The sequence below is a fragment of the Pholis gunnellus genome (assembly GCF_910591455.1).
Source record: "Pholis gunnellus genome assembly, chromosome: 8".
NCBI classification, from domain to species: Eukaryota; Metazoa; Chordata; class Actinopteri; order Perciformes; family Pholidae; genus Pholis; species Pholis gunnellus.
The window spans coordinates 15,263,797-15,280,885 of NC_136534.1; the positions used below are offsets into that span (position 1 = coordinate 15,263,797).

The following is a 17,089-nucleotide window of genomic DNA, read 5'->3' on the forward strand; positions in this document are numbered from 1 at the left end:
ATTAATACCCAAATATTGGTAAGCATGAGGTAGGCACCATGGCCCCTGATCATGTGATGGCTTATCAGAGAAACCGTTCATTTTTCCTGTTCGTTGTTTTCTGTAATCTTATTTCCTGCTCTGGCTTTGTAATATTCTCAGAGGCTCCCTTTCAATTCCTTTTCTCTCCTCTGCACTGACTTGCACTTGTCAGTCTTCTTCCCTCTGCCATTTACCAGCTTCTGATGTCAGCGCTGCTGCTGCCCATGATGTTGTGCAAGCAGTTTCAGGGGTAAGCAAAGTGTTTATCTGTGAGTTTTACCTTGCTGTTGATTCATAATAATGATGTTGCTCTTTAACAAACATGCACATTAATGCACAAACATAGATTCAGCGTGAAATTTAGATATCAGATAAGGTTTTCAACTATATATATTTAAACACACTTATTTAAAGTACTGTTATGTTTGTCTGTGCACTATATTTTATTGTAAATTTTAATACGTTTCTATTTTTTGCACTGTGTTGATTGTTTATGTTATGCACTGTCCACTATGTCAAATTCCTTGCATGTGCAACATACTCTGGCAAATAAATGGTTCTGATTCAATCAAAATTCAACACAGGACTCAAAGATATGAAACACATACCAATGTATCTACTATGCAAACTTGCTATACTTATATGAACAAAATAACAATCTAGCTGTCGTTTATGGTAGCAAAGCTGTGAAAATGCTCATCTACCCTGCTCTATGCTGATTCAATAAATGTCTGCTAATAACACTGATCACACGCACCAGTACGCCAGAGAGGTGCCACTAGCTGCCACATGTGAAATTGTGCACATCCTATCTGAATACCACACACACACACACACAGTACTGTAACAGGCCCCTGACTGTACACGCAAGAATTGTCAGACAAAACAAGTAAAAATGGCAATAAAACTATTTATTCCATAAAAGATGACACACACATTCACAGAGATTATTAAATTATTCCAAGCTATTCACAAGCTGCCCAACGTTTTGGCCAAAATCATACAAATGGCCGGGGTGCTTCCGTTTTGACAGGTCACTCGCAGAAGCAAAGACTCGGTCTTATCATATCATTTCAACAGAAGGACTCTCTTTTGTGTTTATTTCCGTCTCTTCTCTGGCTCCAAAAAGCCTTGCTCGCCATCACCATGGAAACAGGGAAAGCCCCACATGTTGCCAAGGGAACCAGAGTGAAAATATGTTGTTGTTTTTTTTTTTCCCCCTGACAAAAGTATGAGAGAGCTTTTCTGCAATGCTGCAGAAACGTGGGTGTGCGCGTGTATTCCCCCGTGGTCCCATTAGATTGGGGGAAAGCTCAGATGTGGCTGCGTCTGCAGGACCGATGGCTTCACTTGGCCATGTCCTCGGCCACGGCCTTCCCCATTTTATCCTTCAGGTACGCCAACTTCTGCCAATCTGTCTTCAGCTCCAGCCACTCATAATACGGCACCTGAAAGAGGACAAAAGTGATAGATTTGAAAACATGCCTTTTAAGAGTTACTGAGCGAGTACCTTCTCACTATCAGTGAGTGCTTAAGAGGACGCACTTTTAGAACGATAGTCACATATTTACAGACACATTTAGGACAACATGCTGGTTACATGTGGTTGCCCTGTTAACAAATCCTGAGAGGCAAGTGATGCTACTATTGGCAAAGGAGGGTGTCCTAGATGAGAGAGAGAGAGAGAGAGAGTGCTTGCATTGGCCTAGATGAGACAGAGCTGCAGCAGCAGCTCTATTTATACCACAGACTGCAGCGGAGCCCACCTGACTTCTTGCTCTACCAAAGTACTGGGTCCATTGTTTGCATGCAGACCGTCAGATACAGCAGTGCTGCTTGCTTTGCAATATTTCCCACTATCACAGCGAACACAACACACCAGGAAATTCCTTTTGCAATTAATGAGTGTGTAATGAAAATGTATCTGACGAACAAGTAGCGCAGCACAACTTATCCACAGGAATAGACTAAACAACTTGTTCACCGTTAAATAAAACCTTTTACTTTGAAGTAACTAGACCTTGGCCACAAAGATGGGTTATCCCGCCTCTACCTACCTCCACTGTGATGAAACCAGCCAACTGGAGATGTCGCTTCATCATGGCAAACCGTCCCAGAAGGTCTTTACTCTTTGAGCCAAAGTTTGAAAATTCCAAAGCCAAGAAAGCGAGCCTGAAAACAGATGGAGATGAATGGAGCAAGGAGAGGGGGAAAAAAAGAAGAACTTTATAGACAGCTAGAGCAAACGATGCAACATTTAAAAAGGGAGAAAATCAAAAATAAATCTTTAACGACCCAGGGCTAGAGGATTCCCCTCTGACTCACCGATGTGCCCCTACAGGTAAAGCCTGGTCTCCTCCTCCACCGGGAAGGTGAGAGGCACTCGGCATCATCATATCAACTGGTTTGTTGTCACAATCCACCACCAGCTCACCATCTGATTGGAGAAAGGCATGTCAGCTGTTAAGTAGCTCTCAGAATGAATGACACTCCTTCACAGAGAATGTGGTAACTTACTTTCAGTGTACAAAGTGTATCCTATACGGGCTACTCTTACCAATAGTCCATCCATAAACAGTGACAACCCCAGTGCGAAGGGCCTCTGTCCTCCCGCCCACCAAACTCTGTAAACCCTCTCTAACGCTGCTCTGCAGGGGGGAGAGGGGGGAGCTCCTGACCGGTACAGACAGGGCCTTCAGGGAGGATGGAGTATCTGAGGAACCCGGGTGCTCTAAGTGGAGAGTAGCAGCAACGTGGAGGAGCTTCAGCTGATAATTCTCCACTCGAGCTGGACTGCCCTCTACGGACAGAAAAGACAACAGAAATGGAATGAGTGCTGCAAATCCACATTGATGAAATATTTTCAAAAACCCCTTCAGGAAAGTTTTAGTAATCAATGCTATGCTTCGGATCTGTGAGAGCGTGGGATTGATGTCCTGGTCTAAACAGAAATGTGTTGGTGCAGCACTGCCATCTACTGAGCCAGAGTGGGATTTTTTAACTATGCTTAACTGTATTAATACAAAGTCTGCTTCTGCATATTTATGAATTCACTACTTGTCGAAAAACAGGAAAGGTACAGAAGAAGAATGAACGCCCACAGCTACGCGTCTTACCTGACAGTTTGGTCACGTGATTCTGTTGTGTGAGCGGGATGAGGTAGTGGGGCTTGGCCTGCTGCAGCACACACAAAGCCCAAACCACATCCGTCTGCAAGAAGGGCTCCAGGCCAGAGAGGGAGCCCTCCAGCACAGAGTGAACCTTTACACAGAATGGCACATATCAAGAATATGTTAAAAAAGGTGGGAAGTAGAAGCAACCGTGTGCGGTCAACAGACGAGCCTTTAGGATTATTAGTACCTCGCTAAAGAACTCTTCTCCTTTGCTGGGCTGGAAGCTCAGTCGGGCAAACGTCATGAGCAGATTACAAAGCTGGAGGGTGCTGTACTTCTTACTGTTTGCAGTGAAGTGCTGGTGAAGGAAATGTACGGAGAGTATTACACGGCGAGCGAGAAAAGATTCATTCAAACACTTCGTTAATTAGAGATTGAGCACTTTGACAATGACTGACCTCAGCAAAGGCCTCAAAGAGAGGGACGTGGAGCCATTTGAGGAAGCCCAGGGACTTAGCACAGCGTGTGACATCGGTAGAGCTGAGCTCAGTCACTCTGGGTAACAACTCTGAGGCCATTCGCTGAAATACCTGAGAATGGTGGAAATTCAACTTCCCTACGGAGGAGCAAGGACAAAGTTGGTACTGTGAGCATTATACAATTTGTTACCGAGCAGACGACAAAAGTAAGACTTTAGCTATTCCTTAAAACATCTTTATATCAGGTGAAGAAAGCAAGACGAACGCAAACCCAGAACAATGACAGATGGGGCAATAAAGACGTGGATATACACTCTATTCATTTGGTTCACGCATTCCTTCTGCGTTCGTGAATATGTAACGATCAGTGTTATTACCGTATGCAAAAGCCATGTCCAGTATGAGCGGAGTGGTGAACTCTGACGAGGACTTCTGGAGAAGGTGGTAGGACAACGCTCTGAGCAGCGGGACAGATCTGCGGCTCTGAGCTGCCAGAGATACACAGACTTTGCGGATCTCCTCTGCTGAAAAGCCCTCTGCGAGCTCCAAAGCCTGCAATACAGACAGATAGCATCGCGCTGTGGTTTGGGATTATGGGCTAATTGACCTTCGTCCGCATGATCCAATAGGTATGGGGTAGACTCATGTTGTTCATAGGTGTGCAATTCTTTTACTTGCTCATTTTCCAAGACAGTGACTGTTTTACCTAAATAAATGGCATTATATTTGTCACTATATGCTTACATTTTATACCATTAAATGCATAATGTGCTTTCAATGACCTTATAACATTAGCTTCCAGTTTCTTTTCCAGGGGAAAATACTTCCAATTAATATTCTGTTTCCTACCAACCTGGTCTAGTGATGTGTATACAGTGACGTTAAGGCACGGTTGACTTGTTTAGCTGAGCAAAAAAAAATAAATAACGTTTTGTTGAATGGTGGCGGATGTTTTTAACTTTGATACCTTGTCTTCGAGCCGGTCTATCAAGGTAGGTGACATGCGTTGTCCATTGGATATCAACGCACTGACAGTTTTAGCGTCGGCAATTTCAGTCCAACGCAGTTCCAGCTGTTTCAATGCAGCATTCACTATTGCCACATCCTGCTGTCCTTTCCTGCCTGCTCCCCAATCTGCCAGATAGCCCAACTGCTTGTAGGTCAGCCGGCGGACACGCCACAGGACCTCAGTCTGGACAGAATTGAGTACTGAATCAGTGGAGGGCACACCGATCATCCAGAAAGCTCGCAAGACAGACACTAGATTGCCATTCCACACTGCAGACACCTGGAAGAAAAGCACACACAGAAGTTGAGTGATCAATCTGCAATATGACGTCGGTTACCGTACATAATAATAACGCCAGTCCAGCTCAGTGTGTGACTTCCTTACCTGCTGAGATACTGTAGCCATCATATTCAGTAGCCTTACATCGCTCATCCGTTCTGCTTTTTGTTCCTTAAACCTGCCCTTCGTCCTCAGCACCAACAGAGTCCACTTCATCAGGGAATTAGCAGCTTGATTACCATTCTGTCCATGCTCTGCCCAGGCCGACAGGACGTCCTCTGGCACTACTGCCTTTTCCAACAACTCATCCAGCTGGGTCCGTGTAGGCGTGCTTGGATAGTGGTCTTCCTTGCCAATTGTCCTTCCCTCGCACATGAACCTTTCTGTAACCCGTGGCCAGCCCTGAGCCCTCTTCATCTCTGCAGGCCCGGCCACAGGCGGAGGCAGGCGGGCAGCAGCAGCAGCAGCAGCAGCCGGCGTCTTGGAGGAGGAGGCCCTGCAGAGTAGACGGGCATATCTGCCCAAAAGGCGGCTGGCCATTGGGTCTGAGAGACAAGACAGTGGCCACGGGGAGGAAAGGAGAGAGAGAGAGAGAGAGAGAGAGAGAGAGAGGGTTTCTCACAAGTCAGCAGCTGATGTCACCATCTTACACCGAACCTAAGGGGCAACAAGTGTGGTTATAAGGACAGGTTACCAGGTTAAAAGGTTATCTCAACAGTCAGCTGATCCTTCATTTGCTCAATTAAATTTAGCAACAATTGCATACTGTTCATGTTCACCTAGCCATCTTTCACTGGCCAGTTTCTAATCAAGCGCTTGGGTAAGTGTAATGTTACCAACGAGGGAAGTTGTGTAACCCATAACGGTTCACAATGGCACTAATGTACCGAGGTTGATTCATTATGTCTGTTGCTGTTACTTTGATTGCAATGACATCCCTCGCGTTAAAGTGTGGTGTTTGACGGAAGCTGCAGTCTGGGAGTGGATGTTTCTTCTGTCATGTAACGTTAAATCCTGACCTTGTCGCTAAAAGGAAGAGACACTCTGAAACACCGCTGACCGGCTGCGCTTCGTTTCGTGAAACATTAGCAGAGGCGGAATAAAGACAGACCCTCGTGGCACCATCAGCTATCATATGAATGCACGACTTACCTGTAATTAACGAGAACTTTGGTCAAAGCTGTTCACATGGAGCTTTCTGTCAGAGGCAGTCGCAAGAAAATGACGTCGCGGGGAGGTGTCACGTGACTCTGCTGTAATTGGCTGGAAACGTTCGACTTCATTCATTGTTTCATTCATTTATAATTTAAAGGTTTGGACTGCTGGTTGGACAAAACATTGTGAAGGTGTCACTTTGGGCTCTGGGTCATTTTTACAAACCAATTAATACCAGTTAATAGTTCAAAATGAGCTCAGCTACAACAGTGAAATCCTGTTTTTAAATTAACGCATCAGTAATAATAATAATAATCTAATAGTAGAATACAGTCATTCCCAAAGTCTGGGTCGGGACACATGGGATTGTATTCGGGTCGACAAATAAAATAGCAGAATTTCTTCAATAGTCTTTAAAATCAATATAAATATTTGCAGTTCACCTTTGAGCCACACGAGGGAGCCTGAATGTTGGTATTGTTGTGATAATTGCAGTCTACTTACAACATTGAATCTAAAATGAAAGGCTAGCGTACATTCTGTTTATTTAATTAATGGGAGAGAATTAAAAGAACAAGATTTATTCTCACTTGTAAAATATTCAAACGTATGTTTCTTCTAAATGACTGTTGATAGTGGTGTAACGGACCGTTGTCGATCCGTACGGTTCGGCTCACATGTGAACCGCGGATTAATTACACAGTTTAACGTTAACCATCGCAGTGTGAAATAAAGTCACATGGAGCAGAAGGAGCAGAGGCAGAGACTTTTATGACTTTTATTCCCTTTTTTAGTCACTTAATGGGTCAAGCTCCAGAAATGCTCGATCCTCGATTTCCCTTAATGTAACTCAAGAACTTCTTTCTTTATGCCTTTCTTACGATTTATTTAGTGTTCCATTGACAAATGACACCTTCAAGTTTAAACTGGAACAGACTTAGCTTTTGTTGTAATCTGAGTGAGCCGACCCTTCAGTTTTGCAGGGTGTGTGTATATGTGTTACCTGTCTTTCACTTTTTTGTTACCCCATCGTCCCATCTAATGCATCTGTTCTCTCCCTCCTCACTTGTACCCCAAGTAATGTTTAGTTAGAGCTGATAAAATTAGGCAGATACCATTGCTTTGATTACACAGCCACTGTCACGCTACAGTAAAAACCAATATTGACTCTCTTACACACAACTTATCTTACCTGGCTCTTATTTACCCAGCATGCAACATGCTCTGGACAGGAACAGTTAAGGGACAGGGTGACCTCGGTTCTACTTACTTCTCTTCATTACAGGATATTACAATATTCAGTAGGATTCAAAAGAATGCATTTTTAAATAGGAGTTGTATTTCCATTTTGTGGAGTGATTTATCTTAATGTCCAGTATTATAAACTTATTTAGTGCACAATATCTATCTCTATTTGCATCTGCCTACATTAGTGTGCCTGTTTTAACCTCTACGTAATGTTTCTTTGACAGAGGTTCTTGATATTTAGAGAGCACGGTAGAGAGGCCTGCTGACGCATATCTGATATAATGACCCTCAGCCAGGCACAGGTTAGTGCTGGGCTTTAATCTAAACGACAGGTGCACACACGTGGGAGTGTAATAATCCAATGTGGTGGATAGAAGTAGTGTCTGGTCATCAGAGTAAACATACAGCCAGTTACTCTACCACTGCCAGCAGAAGGTGGAGGAAAAAACAACCGCAGTGGACATGCTGACACCATTGACATACTCACACCATTGACTTGCCTCTATGGTTGATGCTGCCTATTGTACCACTGCTCATGAGCTGGGATTGGCATCAGGTGTGATTGCAGATTAACTTCAGCTACCGGCTATTTTCTGCCCGATGCCCTCTCCCTTTGTATTTGGTTTTGTGGTGTTCCAGGGCTTCACTGACTGTCTGTCCTGGTGGTGGCCCAGCTGTCAGTCTGTCGATTGTGCGCGCTGATTTGGTCTCTTGTCCCCCTACTAGTAAAGCCAGTGATTCACAGTTAGGCCAACGCTTACTATATCAAGGCAATTTTTACTTCCAGAGTGACTTAATGGGGAATAGTAGACTGCAGTTGTTTAGTGCAGCATTCATTGTAAATTGATGCAGTTTAATGTTGGTAGGAATGACATTGGTCTGTGTTAACCTTCACTGTTCCTTTCTTCTATACTCCAATCAGTTTATCAGGAAAAGAAACGTGCAGAGGGTAGATAAGAGATACCAGCATAGCTTGATATGAGTGTATTCGTGTGTGTGTTGTGTGTGACCTGCGTAGGGGTGACATTGTTGCTACCTGAGGTACCATTTTACGCAGGTAGTCGCCTTGAAGTGCGTGTTTAAACATATATGTGTGTATGTGTCCAAAGGTGTTTGTGCGCATGTGCCCATAAAAAAAGGGAGTTGTCATTTATAAAAGGCTTTTCCAGAATATCAGTTCTTCTTTGGACCATTGTGTGTGTGTGTGAGTGGGTGAGAGAGAGAAACAGGGTGTGTGTTTGGGACTGGACCCTAGCTGACTGCCAAAATTCCGGGGGCCAAGAAGAAGGATCGGGTGGTCTGGACCTCCATTGATTTAGGAGAGCGGTCCGCTAACACACCTGCAACCATGTCTAAAAAGGTAGGCCACCCTGAAGATTAGCTGATAACCAATTATTTCTCTGGCATTTAAAATACTTTTGTAAAACGTAATTACGTATATTTAGTTGATGTTGGTGAATCACTCGATAAATAATACAATTGTGTATGCATGTGAACACTTTGCCAATCACTATCTGCCTTTAGGACACATACGACATGTTTGAGATGAATGGAGATATGGACAAGAAGAAGAAGAAAAAGATGAATAAGAAGGAGAGACTGGAGGGCATGAAGAAAGAAATGGATATAGTGAGTAAAGACGGAAGCCTCAGGGCTTCACATACTTAGTAATGAACTCTCTGTCCATTTGCATCAAGTTACAACCAACCAGCTATGAAGAAATCATCTTGATTGACTCTTTTCTACCCTCTAAACATTTTGGTTGCTCTGAATGAATATTGCGATCTGTCTCCTACAGGACGACCATGAGATTACAATTGAAGAACTAGAATTGAGGTACAACACTAGTGTTACCAAGGTAAGACGCTCCTACGTAATGACTTTCTTTCTCTAATGTTTGTCTTTTGTTGGTGTTTTGTAATATTTTCACTTCTTTCTCCTTCATTTTATGCACTTACTTCCTTTTCTCTTCAACCATATCCAACATCCTCCCAATTCCCCTCTGTGTAGGCCCATTAGGTTCAAAGACAACGGTGTTTCCAAGCTCCCTTTTTGTGTGGTTTGTAGTTTCTTTAACCAACCAAACTCATTAATCAAATCTGTTTTACTGATTTCCATTCACAGGGTTTGACCTCCACCTTTGCCACTCAAGTCTTGGAGAGAGACGGTGCTAATGAACTGAAGCCTCCCAAAGGAACTCCAGAGTATGTGAAGTTTGCCAGGCAGCTGGCCGGAGGGCTGCAGTGTCTGATGTGGGTCGCAGCTTGCATCTGCTTTATCGCCTTTGGAATTGAACTTGCGAGTGGGAACGTCACCGCCTTTGACAACGTATGTTATATTTCCATTTAAAGTTGTTCTCCTTTAGTGCCCTGTGGAAAAAAAACTAAAGAATGTATTTTTGTCTTATGTGGATTGCTTTGAGTCGGAGGGATCAGAGATGGACGGAGACAATAAGGAAGAAGAATGGGGGGGGGACAGCAACAGTCATTGCTAGCTACCTGTTTTTATGTTAATATTTCCTTTCTCACTCCAGCTGTACTTGGCCATCACTCTCATTTCTGTCGTTGTGGTAACTGGTTGCTTTGGTTACTACCAAGAATTTAAGAGTACCAACATCATCGCCAGCTTTAAGAATCTGGTTCCTCAGGTAAGTCGCACACAACCAATTTATAATGTGCAACTCCATGTCTGCACATTGTTTGAATTTAATATCAATTGCTTGTGTGTCACATCACTTTTCCTCTTTTTCTTTTCTTTCACACTTGTGCTTTCCTCTCTCACTCTGTGTCTTTCTCCATGTGTTTATCTCCTTTTTATCTTTGCTAATTTACTCCTGACATCCCAAAATAGCAAGCCATTGTGATCCGTGATGGCCAGAAAAACCAGATCAACGCCTCCCAGTTGGTGGTGGGGGATTTGGTGGAGATCAAAGGAGGAGACAGAGTCCCTGCTGACATTCGCATCATCACTAGTCAGGCCTGCAAGGTAGATCACACGCATACAGTATACTACACTGAATAACATTCATATGGATTAATGATACATGTCTTGATGCAAGCTCAGACTTTATTGGGTTCAACTGAATCAGTGTTTACATTTTGCCGAAGTTGGTTTGCCAGTAATTAAAATACCAATTTCAACCCTTTAATTATAGCATCCTAAGTAGGCCGGCTAGTGTAATATAGTAATTATTTACATTGGTATTTTACAACAAATGAGGCCAGTTTGGGTAATGCTTTTGAATAGCCAGAAGACGGAGGACGACTAAATCACTTTTGTGAATTGTGCCATATTTCTTGGGCCATTCCCACCCCATTTTATCATGTGGACATGTAATGATCTATTTGGGAATATACTTTGTGTGACAGGTGGACAACTCGTCTTTGACAGGCGAGTCTGAACCGCAAAGCAGGAATCCAGAATGTACTCATGAGAATCCACTGGAGACTAAAAACGTTGCTTTCTTCTCTACAACTTGTCTGGAAGGTAATGTAAGCAGTACATACTCTATATGCATATACAAACCCTGGACTACATATGATCTATTTAGTATTTTTTTAGTTTGTAAACTTAAACAATAACCTCTCCTTTCCAGGTGTAGCTACTGGCATGATCATTAGCACTGGTGACCGTACCATCATTGGTCGAATTGCCACCTTGGCGAGTGGCGTCGGCAACGAAAAGACACCCATTGCCATAGAAATCGAACATTTTGTTGACATCATTGCCGGTCTCGCAATCTTTTTTGGGTTTACCTTCTTTGTGGTTGCCATGTTCATCGGATATGCCTTCCTGGAAGCCATGATCTTCTTCATGGCTATCGTGGTGGCTTATGTGCCAGAGGGGCTACTTGCTACAGTTACTGTGAGTCACCTCAACAAATGCATATTTCTCACACCATTGTTGTATGTTGTGTTGTTTCCATTATGGCTATCATCTGGACCATATGAATGCTCATTTCTGAATGATGGCACCCGTGCAAAATCACAGCCTGTGTATTAGTGAATACATGCAAATTGGATGTGGATGATTTAGTTCATCATATTTGCTGTAGGTTCTGTATTAACCTGTCAATCTGTAACGGCCTTTCTGTCTTTGTTAACAGGTTTGTCTGTCTCTGACTGCTAAACGACTTGCCAGGAAGAACTGCGTTGTGAAGAACCTGGAAGCTGTGGAGACATTAGGTTTGTTTGCCTAAACATCAGACATATCCTGTTCCTGACAGCTTTGTTGACTTCAGGGACATTATAATGTACAGATCTTAGATGATTATTACAGCATGCGTGTATGTACAGTGTACATGTGTAACCCTTAAAACTGTGTGTGCTTAGGCTCCACTTCAGTGATCTGTTCTGATAAGACGGGTACCCTGACCCAGAACAGGATGACTGTAGCTCACCTTTGGTTCGACAACCACATCCACGCTGCTGACACCACTGAAGATCAGTCAGGTAAACACGTGAATAAAAGTTTGTTATTGTTCAAAGCATTTCCTTTTGAAATGAATCAATACTGTTATTGTGAGCAATGGTAAAATGTAGATATAATATAGGTGGATTAACGTTATTTTACATTTGAGTAATCTTTTAGTGTGATGATGCGTGTTCTCCAGGGCAGAGTTTTGACCAGTCATCAGAAACATGGCGTTCACTGGCGAGGGTGGCTACCCTGTGCAACAGAGCTACATTCAGACCTGATCAGGAAGGTGTACCTATTCCTAAGGTACCAGTTTAGTTTAAGACATTTGTTGTCAACATGTGAGCTGACAAAATGCAACATCTTGCTCTCTAGCTTTAATATTATATATTTTGCCCACGTTGTTATTTTGGGTTTAGAGAAGCTGGTTTCCCCCTCCAATTTATTCTGAGGAAAGATGTGTTCCTCTTGTCTCCTTGTGTCTCACACAGAGGCTCGTGGTAGGAGATGCATCAGAGACTGCTCTGCTGAAGTTCACCGAGCTCACTGTAGGGAACATCATGGATTACCGTAATCGCTTCAAGAAAGCGGTGGAAGTGCCATTCAACTCCACCAACAAGTTCCAGGTGAGTGTGGGGCTTTGATCAATCCTTGATCAATTACTACATTATAAACTGGAAGATAAGCGAGCAAAGGATTTGTTTATATTTAATGTTATCATTGGAATTTCCTACTTTGATAACGTTATCCTAATGTACTATATTCCGGGGATTCACGGTGGATCTATGGGCTCCGATTCATTTTTATTTAGCTTCTACCAACCATTTCTCTCTCTCTCTCCAGGTATCCATCCATGAACTGGAGGATCCTCTTGACCTACGCTACCTGTTGGTGATGAAGGGAGCACCAGAACGTATCCTGGAGCGCTGCTCCACCATTTTGATAAAAGGCCAGGAGCTGCCTCTTGATGAACAGTGGAGTGAAGCCTTTCAGACAGCTTATATGGACCTGGGAGGACTGGGAGAGAGAGTACTGGGTGAGGAAGTACTTCTTAGGACCCATATTTGACCTGATCATGTGACTTGCTGTATTGAAAATGGGTTTTCCCAAAAGCAAATGAATTTGTGTGGCTTGTAAAACTCCAAAGCCTTTGTTACTTAATACACAATCAGTATCATTTCTGCAATTTAGTTTTGTGGCTATCTCTTTTGATATACAACAGGAACTTTATATTAGTTGTGCTGTTCCTATTTCCCCTGCCAGGTTTCTGTCATCTCTATCTGAATGAGAAGGAATTTCCTCGTGGCTCTCAATTTGACCCTGATGAGATGAATTTCCCCACGTCAGGATTGTGCTTTGCTGGTCTCATCTCAATGATTGATCCCCCAAGAGCCACTGTACCCGATGCAGTGATGAAATGTCGGACTGCTGGCATCAGGGTGTGTTCACATTGCCCCACATACAAGTTAACGGCTTGTTTGGGCTAGTTTAGTTTTTTTTAATGTGTGCAAGAGACTGCATTTTCACTTTGTGACTTCATGTGTATTTCCCTCTGTGTGTGTGTGTGTGTGTGTGTGTGTATGCATATATACAATATCTCTTCAGGTTGTCATGGTGACGGGGGACCATCCAATCACAGCAAGGGCAATAGCAGCTAACGTTGGTATCATCTCAGAAGGCAGTGAAACAGTGGAAGACATTGCGGAGAGGAAGCGTATTCCTGTGGAACAAGTCAACAAGAGGTATTGGCGCAACTGCTGTCGACACATTGAACAATGCCCATCCCCGTGACATATCAAGGAACACTCCATTGCAGTATAATGTTTATTTCCTACTGTGTGACTACAACACAGAACTGCAGAGTCCTACATCATCGTCTTATCACAGTAATTTCACTGGACTGCAGCGTCTGAATGCGTACCTGTTCCTTTGTCTATTGATTTAATGTGACTCTGTCTGTCACTGTGTGGTCTGTGTGCAGGGACGCCCGTGCTTGTGTGATCAGTGGTGGTCAGCTGAAAGACATGAGCAGTGACGAGCTGGATGACGCACTGCGAAACCATCCTGAGATGGTGTTTGCAAGAACATCTCCTCAGCAGAAACTGATTATTGTGGAGAGTTGTCAACGCCTGGTAGATACACACAAAAGCATGCACACACACACACACACACACACGCGCAATATGTATCCAAATCTTTTCAATATGGTCCCCTGGGAGGATCGTGTATGAGGACGCAGCAGGGGAAGAGATTGGTTTGCATGTGTTCATATCCAGCGTTGCATGGTCAGACTACATTTTCAGGCTTGTGTCAGATGTTTTCATGTTTCATCCCACCCCAGGGCTCTATTGTCGCAGTGACAGGTGATGGTGTCAATGACTCTCCGGCTCTTAAGAAGGCTGATATTGGTGTCGCCATGGGGATCGCCGGATCGGACGCTGCCAAGAACGCTGCTGACATGATCCTGTTGGACGACAACTTTGCTTCTATTGTCACCGGAGTGGAGCAGGGTGAGACCGTGTGCTTTGACAAAACAATCTTAACTCAAGCTTCTCGGTCTGGGACATGGCTCAATGGTCATCCGATCAGATGATGGTGGTCGTACATGGATGAGATCATGACCTCTGTGTCTGTTCATGGATGTCTCTGTTATTTTAAATATATTATCAAAGAATCTGAAGTAAAACAGATAAATAGTTAAAGTACTTAATAGATTGCCATAAAGTACCAGCCCCTCAAACGCAAAAGAGCACTGTATTATAAAATGTTTACACATTATTCTTATGGTTACTATATGCAATTTAAGAACAAATAAAAGTTAATAGTTTGTATATTTACATAGAGTATATTGAGCCAATTTATTGAGTTGAGGTTTGTGTGTGTGTGTGTGTGTGTGTGTGTGTGTATGTGTGTGTAGGCCGTCTTATCTTTGACAACTTGAAGAAGTCTATTGCCTACACACTAACCAAGAACATTCCTGAGCTGACTCCATATCTGATCTACATCACCTGCAGTGTGCCTCTTCCTCTGGGCTGCATCACTATTCTGTTCATCGAACTGGCCACTGACATTGTGAGTAATTGTCATTAGTACCAGATCAACAAGAGAGCGAATTACTTAGCATACCATTACACTGGCTATTGTCTTTTTTTTTTTCTAAAGATGACAATCGTCAATAATATTTGATTGCTTTTCACTGTGACCCGTACACACTCACCTTATCCTTTTATAACGAGTGACTTGGTGACATTAACAGTAAAGCCACTCTTGTATCTTCTTCACAGTTCCCCTCTGTCTCTCTGGCTTATGAGAAAGCAGAGAGTGACATCATGCACCTGAAGCCCAGGAACCCTCGTGTTCATCGTCTGGTAAACGAAGCCCTGGCTGTGTACTCATACTTCCAGATAGGTGAGACTGTGTGTGTCTGTGCCGGTGAACAAAACATGCATACTGTATCTATAACTGTATTAAGAGCAGTTATGTTAAACTGACACAAAATAGACAAACAATCTATGAATACTTGCATATCCCACTTACAGACTTTGCTTGACACGTCTTCTAATGTTACACTTTACCTGTAACGAGCGTACTCAGAATCCCTCTGGAGGATTTATACACCGTTACGATAGTGTTGACACCTTTTTCATTTCTTATTCCTCTTTGTTTTCAGGAGCCATCCAGTCTTTTGCAGGTTTTACAGATTATTTCGCAGCCATGGCCCAGGAGGGCTGGTTTCCGCTCTATTGTATCGGCCTGCGTTCTCAGTGGGAGGATGTTCATCTTCAAGACCTACAGGACAGCTATGGACAAGAATGGGTTAGTATAGATGTGAGATCCTACCTTTGGAAACATTTCCATTTTTAACAGCATAGTAACCGAATAAGTCCTCCCTTATGTCCTCTGCTTACAGACCTTCAGTCAGAGGTTGTACCAGCAGTATACATGCTACACTGTATTTTTTGTCAGCATAGAGATCTGTCAGATCTCAGATGTGCTGATCAGGAAAACTCGACGTCTCTCAGTGTTCACGCAAGGCTTCTTCAGGTCAGTGAAGACCCATCCCGAACATGCCTTGCTCGGCATCATTTATTTTAATAGCCAAAGTTAACATATATATATATATATAAACATTAACAGGATTAATTCTGTGCCTGTGTCACGGCAACATTAACAACTCCAAAGCTTTTGCTGCATTCACAGTTATTGACAGAATGGCAAGAACAGGAAAACTTGCCATTATTCCAACTTCAGAATGTTCATGCATGATTCCAAGATGGGTACCCCTTGTCGTGTTGCAGTCACATCATTTAAAACAGCCTACATTAGCTATTTGTATGGCGTTAAGCATCGTCACTGTTTGTCAAAAGGTGGAAGCAAATACAAATTTTGTATACATTTTTTTTTAAATCCTCGATAAAATGTTTCAAATGGTGCCTAATTGTTGTTTGTAATGTATTGAAATTATTATCATATTTCATATCTTGTAAAACATCTTGTCAATAATATTGTACATAGTCATATCTTGTGCATATTAATTGTATGTTTTCTGTAATATTGTAAAATTGTAATATTATAGAAGTGCACTGTGATATTCATTTATCTATTATGTTTGTTTCTTTTTATTTTATTGTTTGAATTGTGCAAATAATTAAACTAAAACTGTTACAATTGTTAAAACAATCTGCTTGATGATTGATCCTAACTGGGTGTTTTGATTATTTGATTCTGTTTATTTCTGTGCAGGAACAAGGTCCTGGTTTCTGCCATAGTCTTCCAGATCCTTCTGGGTAATCTGCTTTGTTACTGCCCTGGAATGCCCAATATCTTCAATTTCATGCCTATCAGGTAAAGGCACACAGTGGTGACCATCTGAAATCTAAGCTCAGACTGGATTAGAAGGATGTTGTGAATTCTGAGAATACAAACTTTAATCAAAACATGAATATGGAGCAGGTGGAAAGTCATTTTCCCACGATTATCATTGTTTTTTTTCCATACTTGAGATTAAAAAAAGAGCTGTAGCATTTGGTCTAATGTTACATATTGTGCTTTCTCTCCAGAGTCCAGTGGTGGTTTATTCCTGTTCCATATGGTATTTTAATCTTTGTTTATGATGAGATCAGGAAATTAGGAGTCAGAAGATATCCAGGAAGTAAGCAAAGCTTCTTTATCCTTCTTTCTAACCTTTAACAGCCATTCGTCAATCACCATTAACATCTCTACATCTATTCAGTATTCATTAATCCATGGCTTGCAATCTCTCAGGTTGGTGGGATCAGGAATTATACTACTGAGACCAGAGAGGCTCTTTCTGTCATTCATCTGCATGAAAGCATCACTCATAAACAGAGTGCTGCAAACCCAGAAGA

General features: G+C 42.6%; 2 protein-coding genes across 3 annotated transcripts; one reads left to right on the forward strand and one right to left on the reverse strand.

Moving 5' to 3' along the window:
• Positions 1-1,172: 1,172 nt before the first annotated feature.
• Positions 1,173-6,124, reverse strand: tbrg4 (transforming growth factor beta regulator 4). Of its 2 annotated transcripts, none has more exons than XM_079165050.1 (11): positions 6,054-6,124; positions 5,007-5,446; positions 4,581-4,901; positions 3,991-4,165; positions 3,593-3,750; positions 3,382-3,492; positions 3,138-3,282; positions 2,579-2,821; positions 2,347-2,458; positions 2,079-2,193; positions 1,173-1,469 (listed from the first exon to the last, which is right to left on the reverse strand). In XM_079165050.1, the coding sequence occupies exons 2-11, from the start codon at positions 5,439-5,441 to the stop codon at positions 1,368-1,370; spliced, it is 1,917 nt and encodes a 638-aa protein (XP_079021176.1). In that variant the 5' UTR covers positions 5,442-5,446; positions 6,054-6,124; the 3' UTR covers positions 1,173-1,367. The 2 variants fall into 2 exon arrangements, with proteins under 2 accessions (XP_079021176.1, XP_079021175.1); XM_079165049.1 differs by having other exon boundaries at positions 5,007-5,558; positions 6,054-6,110.
• Positions 6,125-8,652: 2,528 nt separating this feature from the next.
• On the forward strand, positions 8,653-17,014 carry LOC306700426 (potassium-transporting ATPase alpha chain 1; the record flags this gene model as incomplete). The annotated part of the gene is made up of 24 exons (XM_079165444.1): positions 8,653-8,664; positions 8,829-8,933; positions 9,103-9,162; positions 9,429-9,632; positions 9,838-9,951; positions 10,155-10,289; positions 10,673-10,790; positions 10,900-11,168; positions 11,410-11,488; positions 11,636-11,755; positions 11,917-12,026; positions 12,212-12,346; positions 12,564-12,756; positions 12,984-13,159; positions 13,326-13,462; positions 13,702-13,852; positions 14,062-14,230; positions 14,638-14,792; positions 15,005-15,128; positions 15,391-15,536; positions 15,631-15,764; positions 16,464-16,565; positions 16,781-16,872; positions 16,986-17,014. The coding sequence occupies 24 exons, from the start codon at positions 8,653-8,655 to the stop codon at positions 17,012-17,014; spliced, it is 3,069 nt and encodes a 1,022-aa protein (XP_079021570.1).
• Between the last annotated feature and the right edge of the window lie 75 nt (positions 17,015-17,089).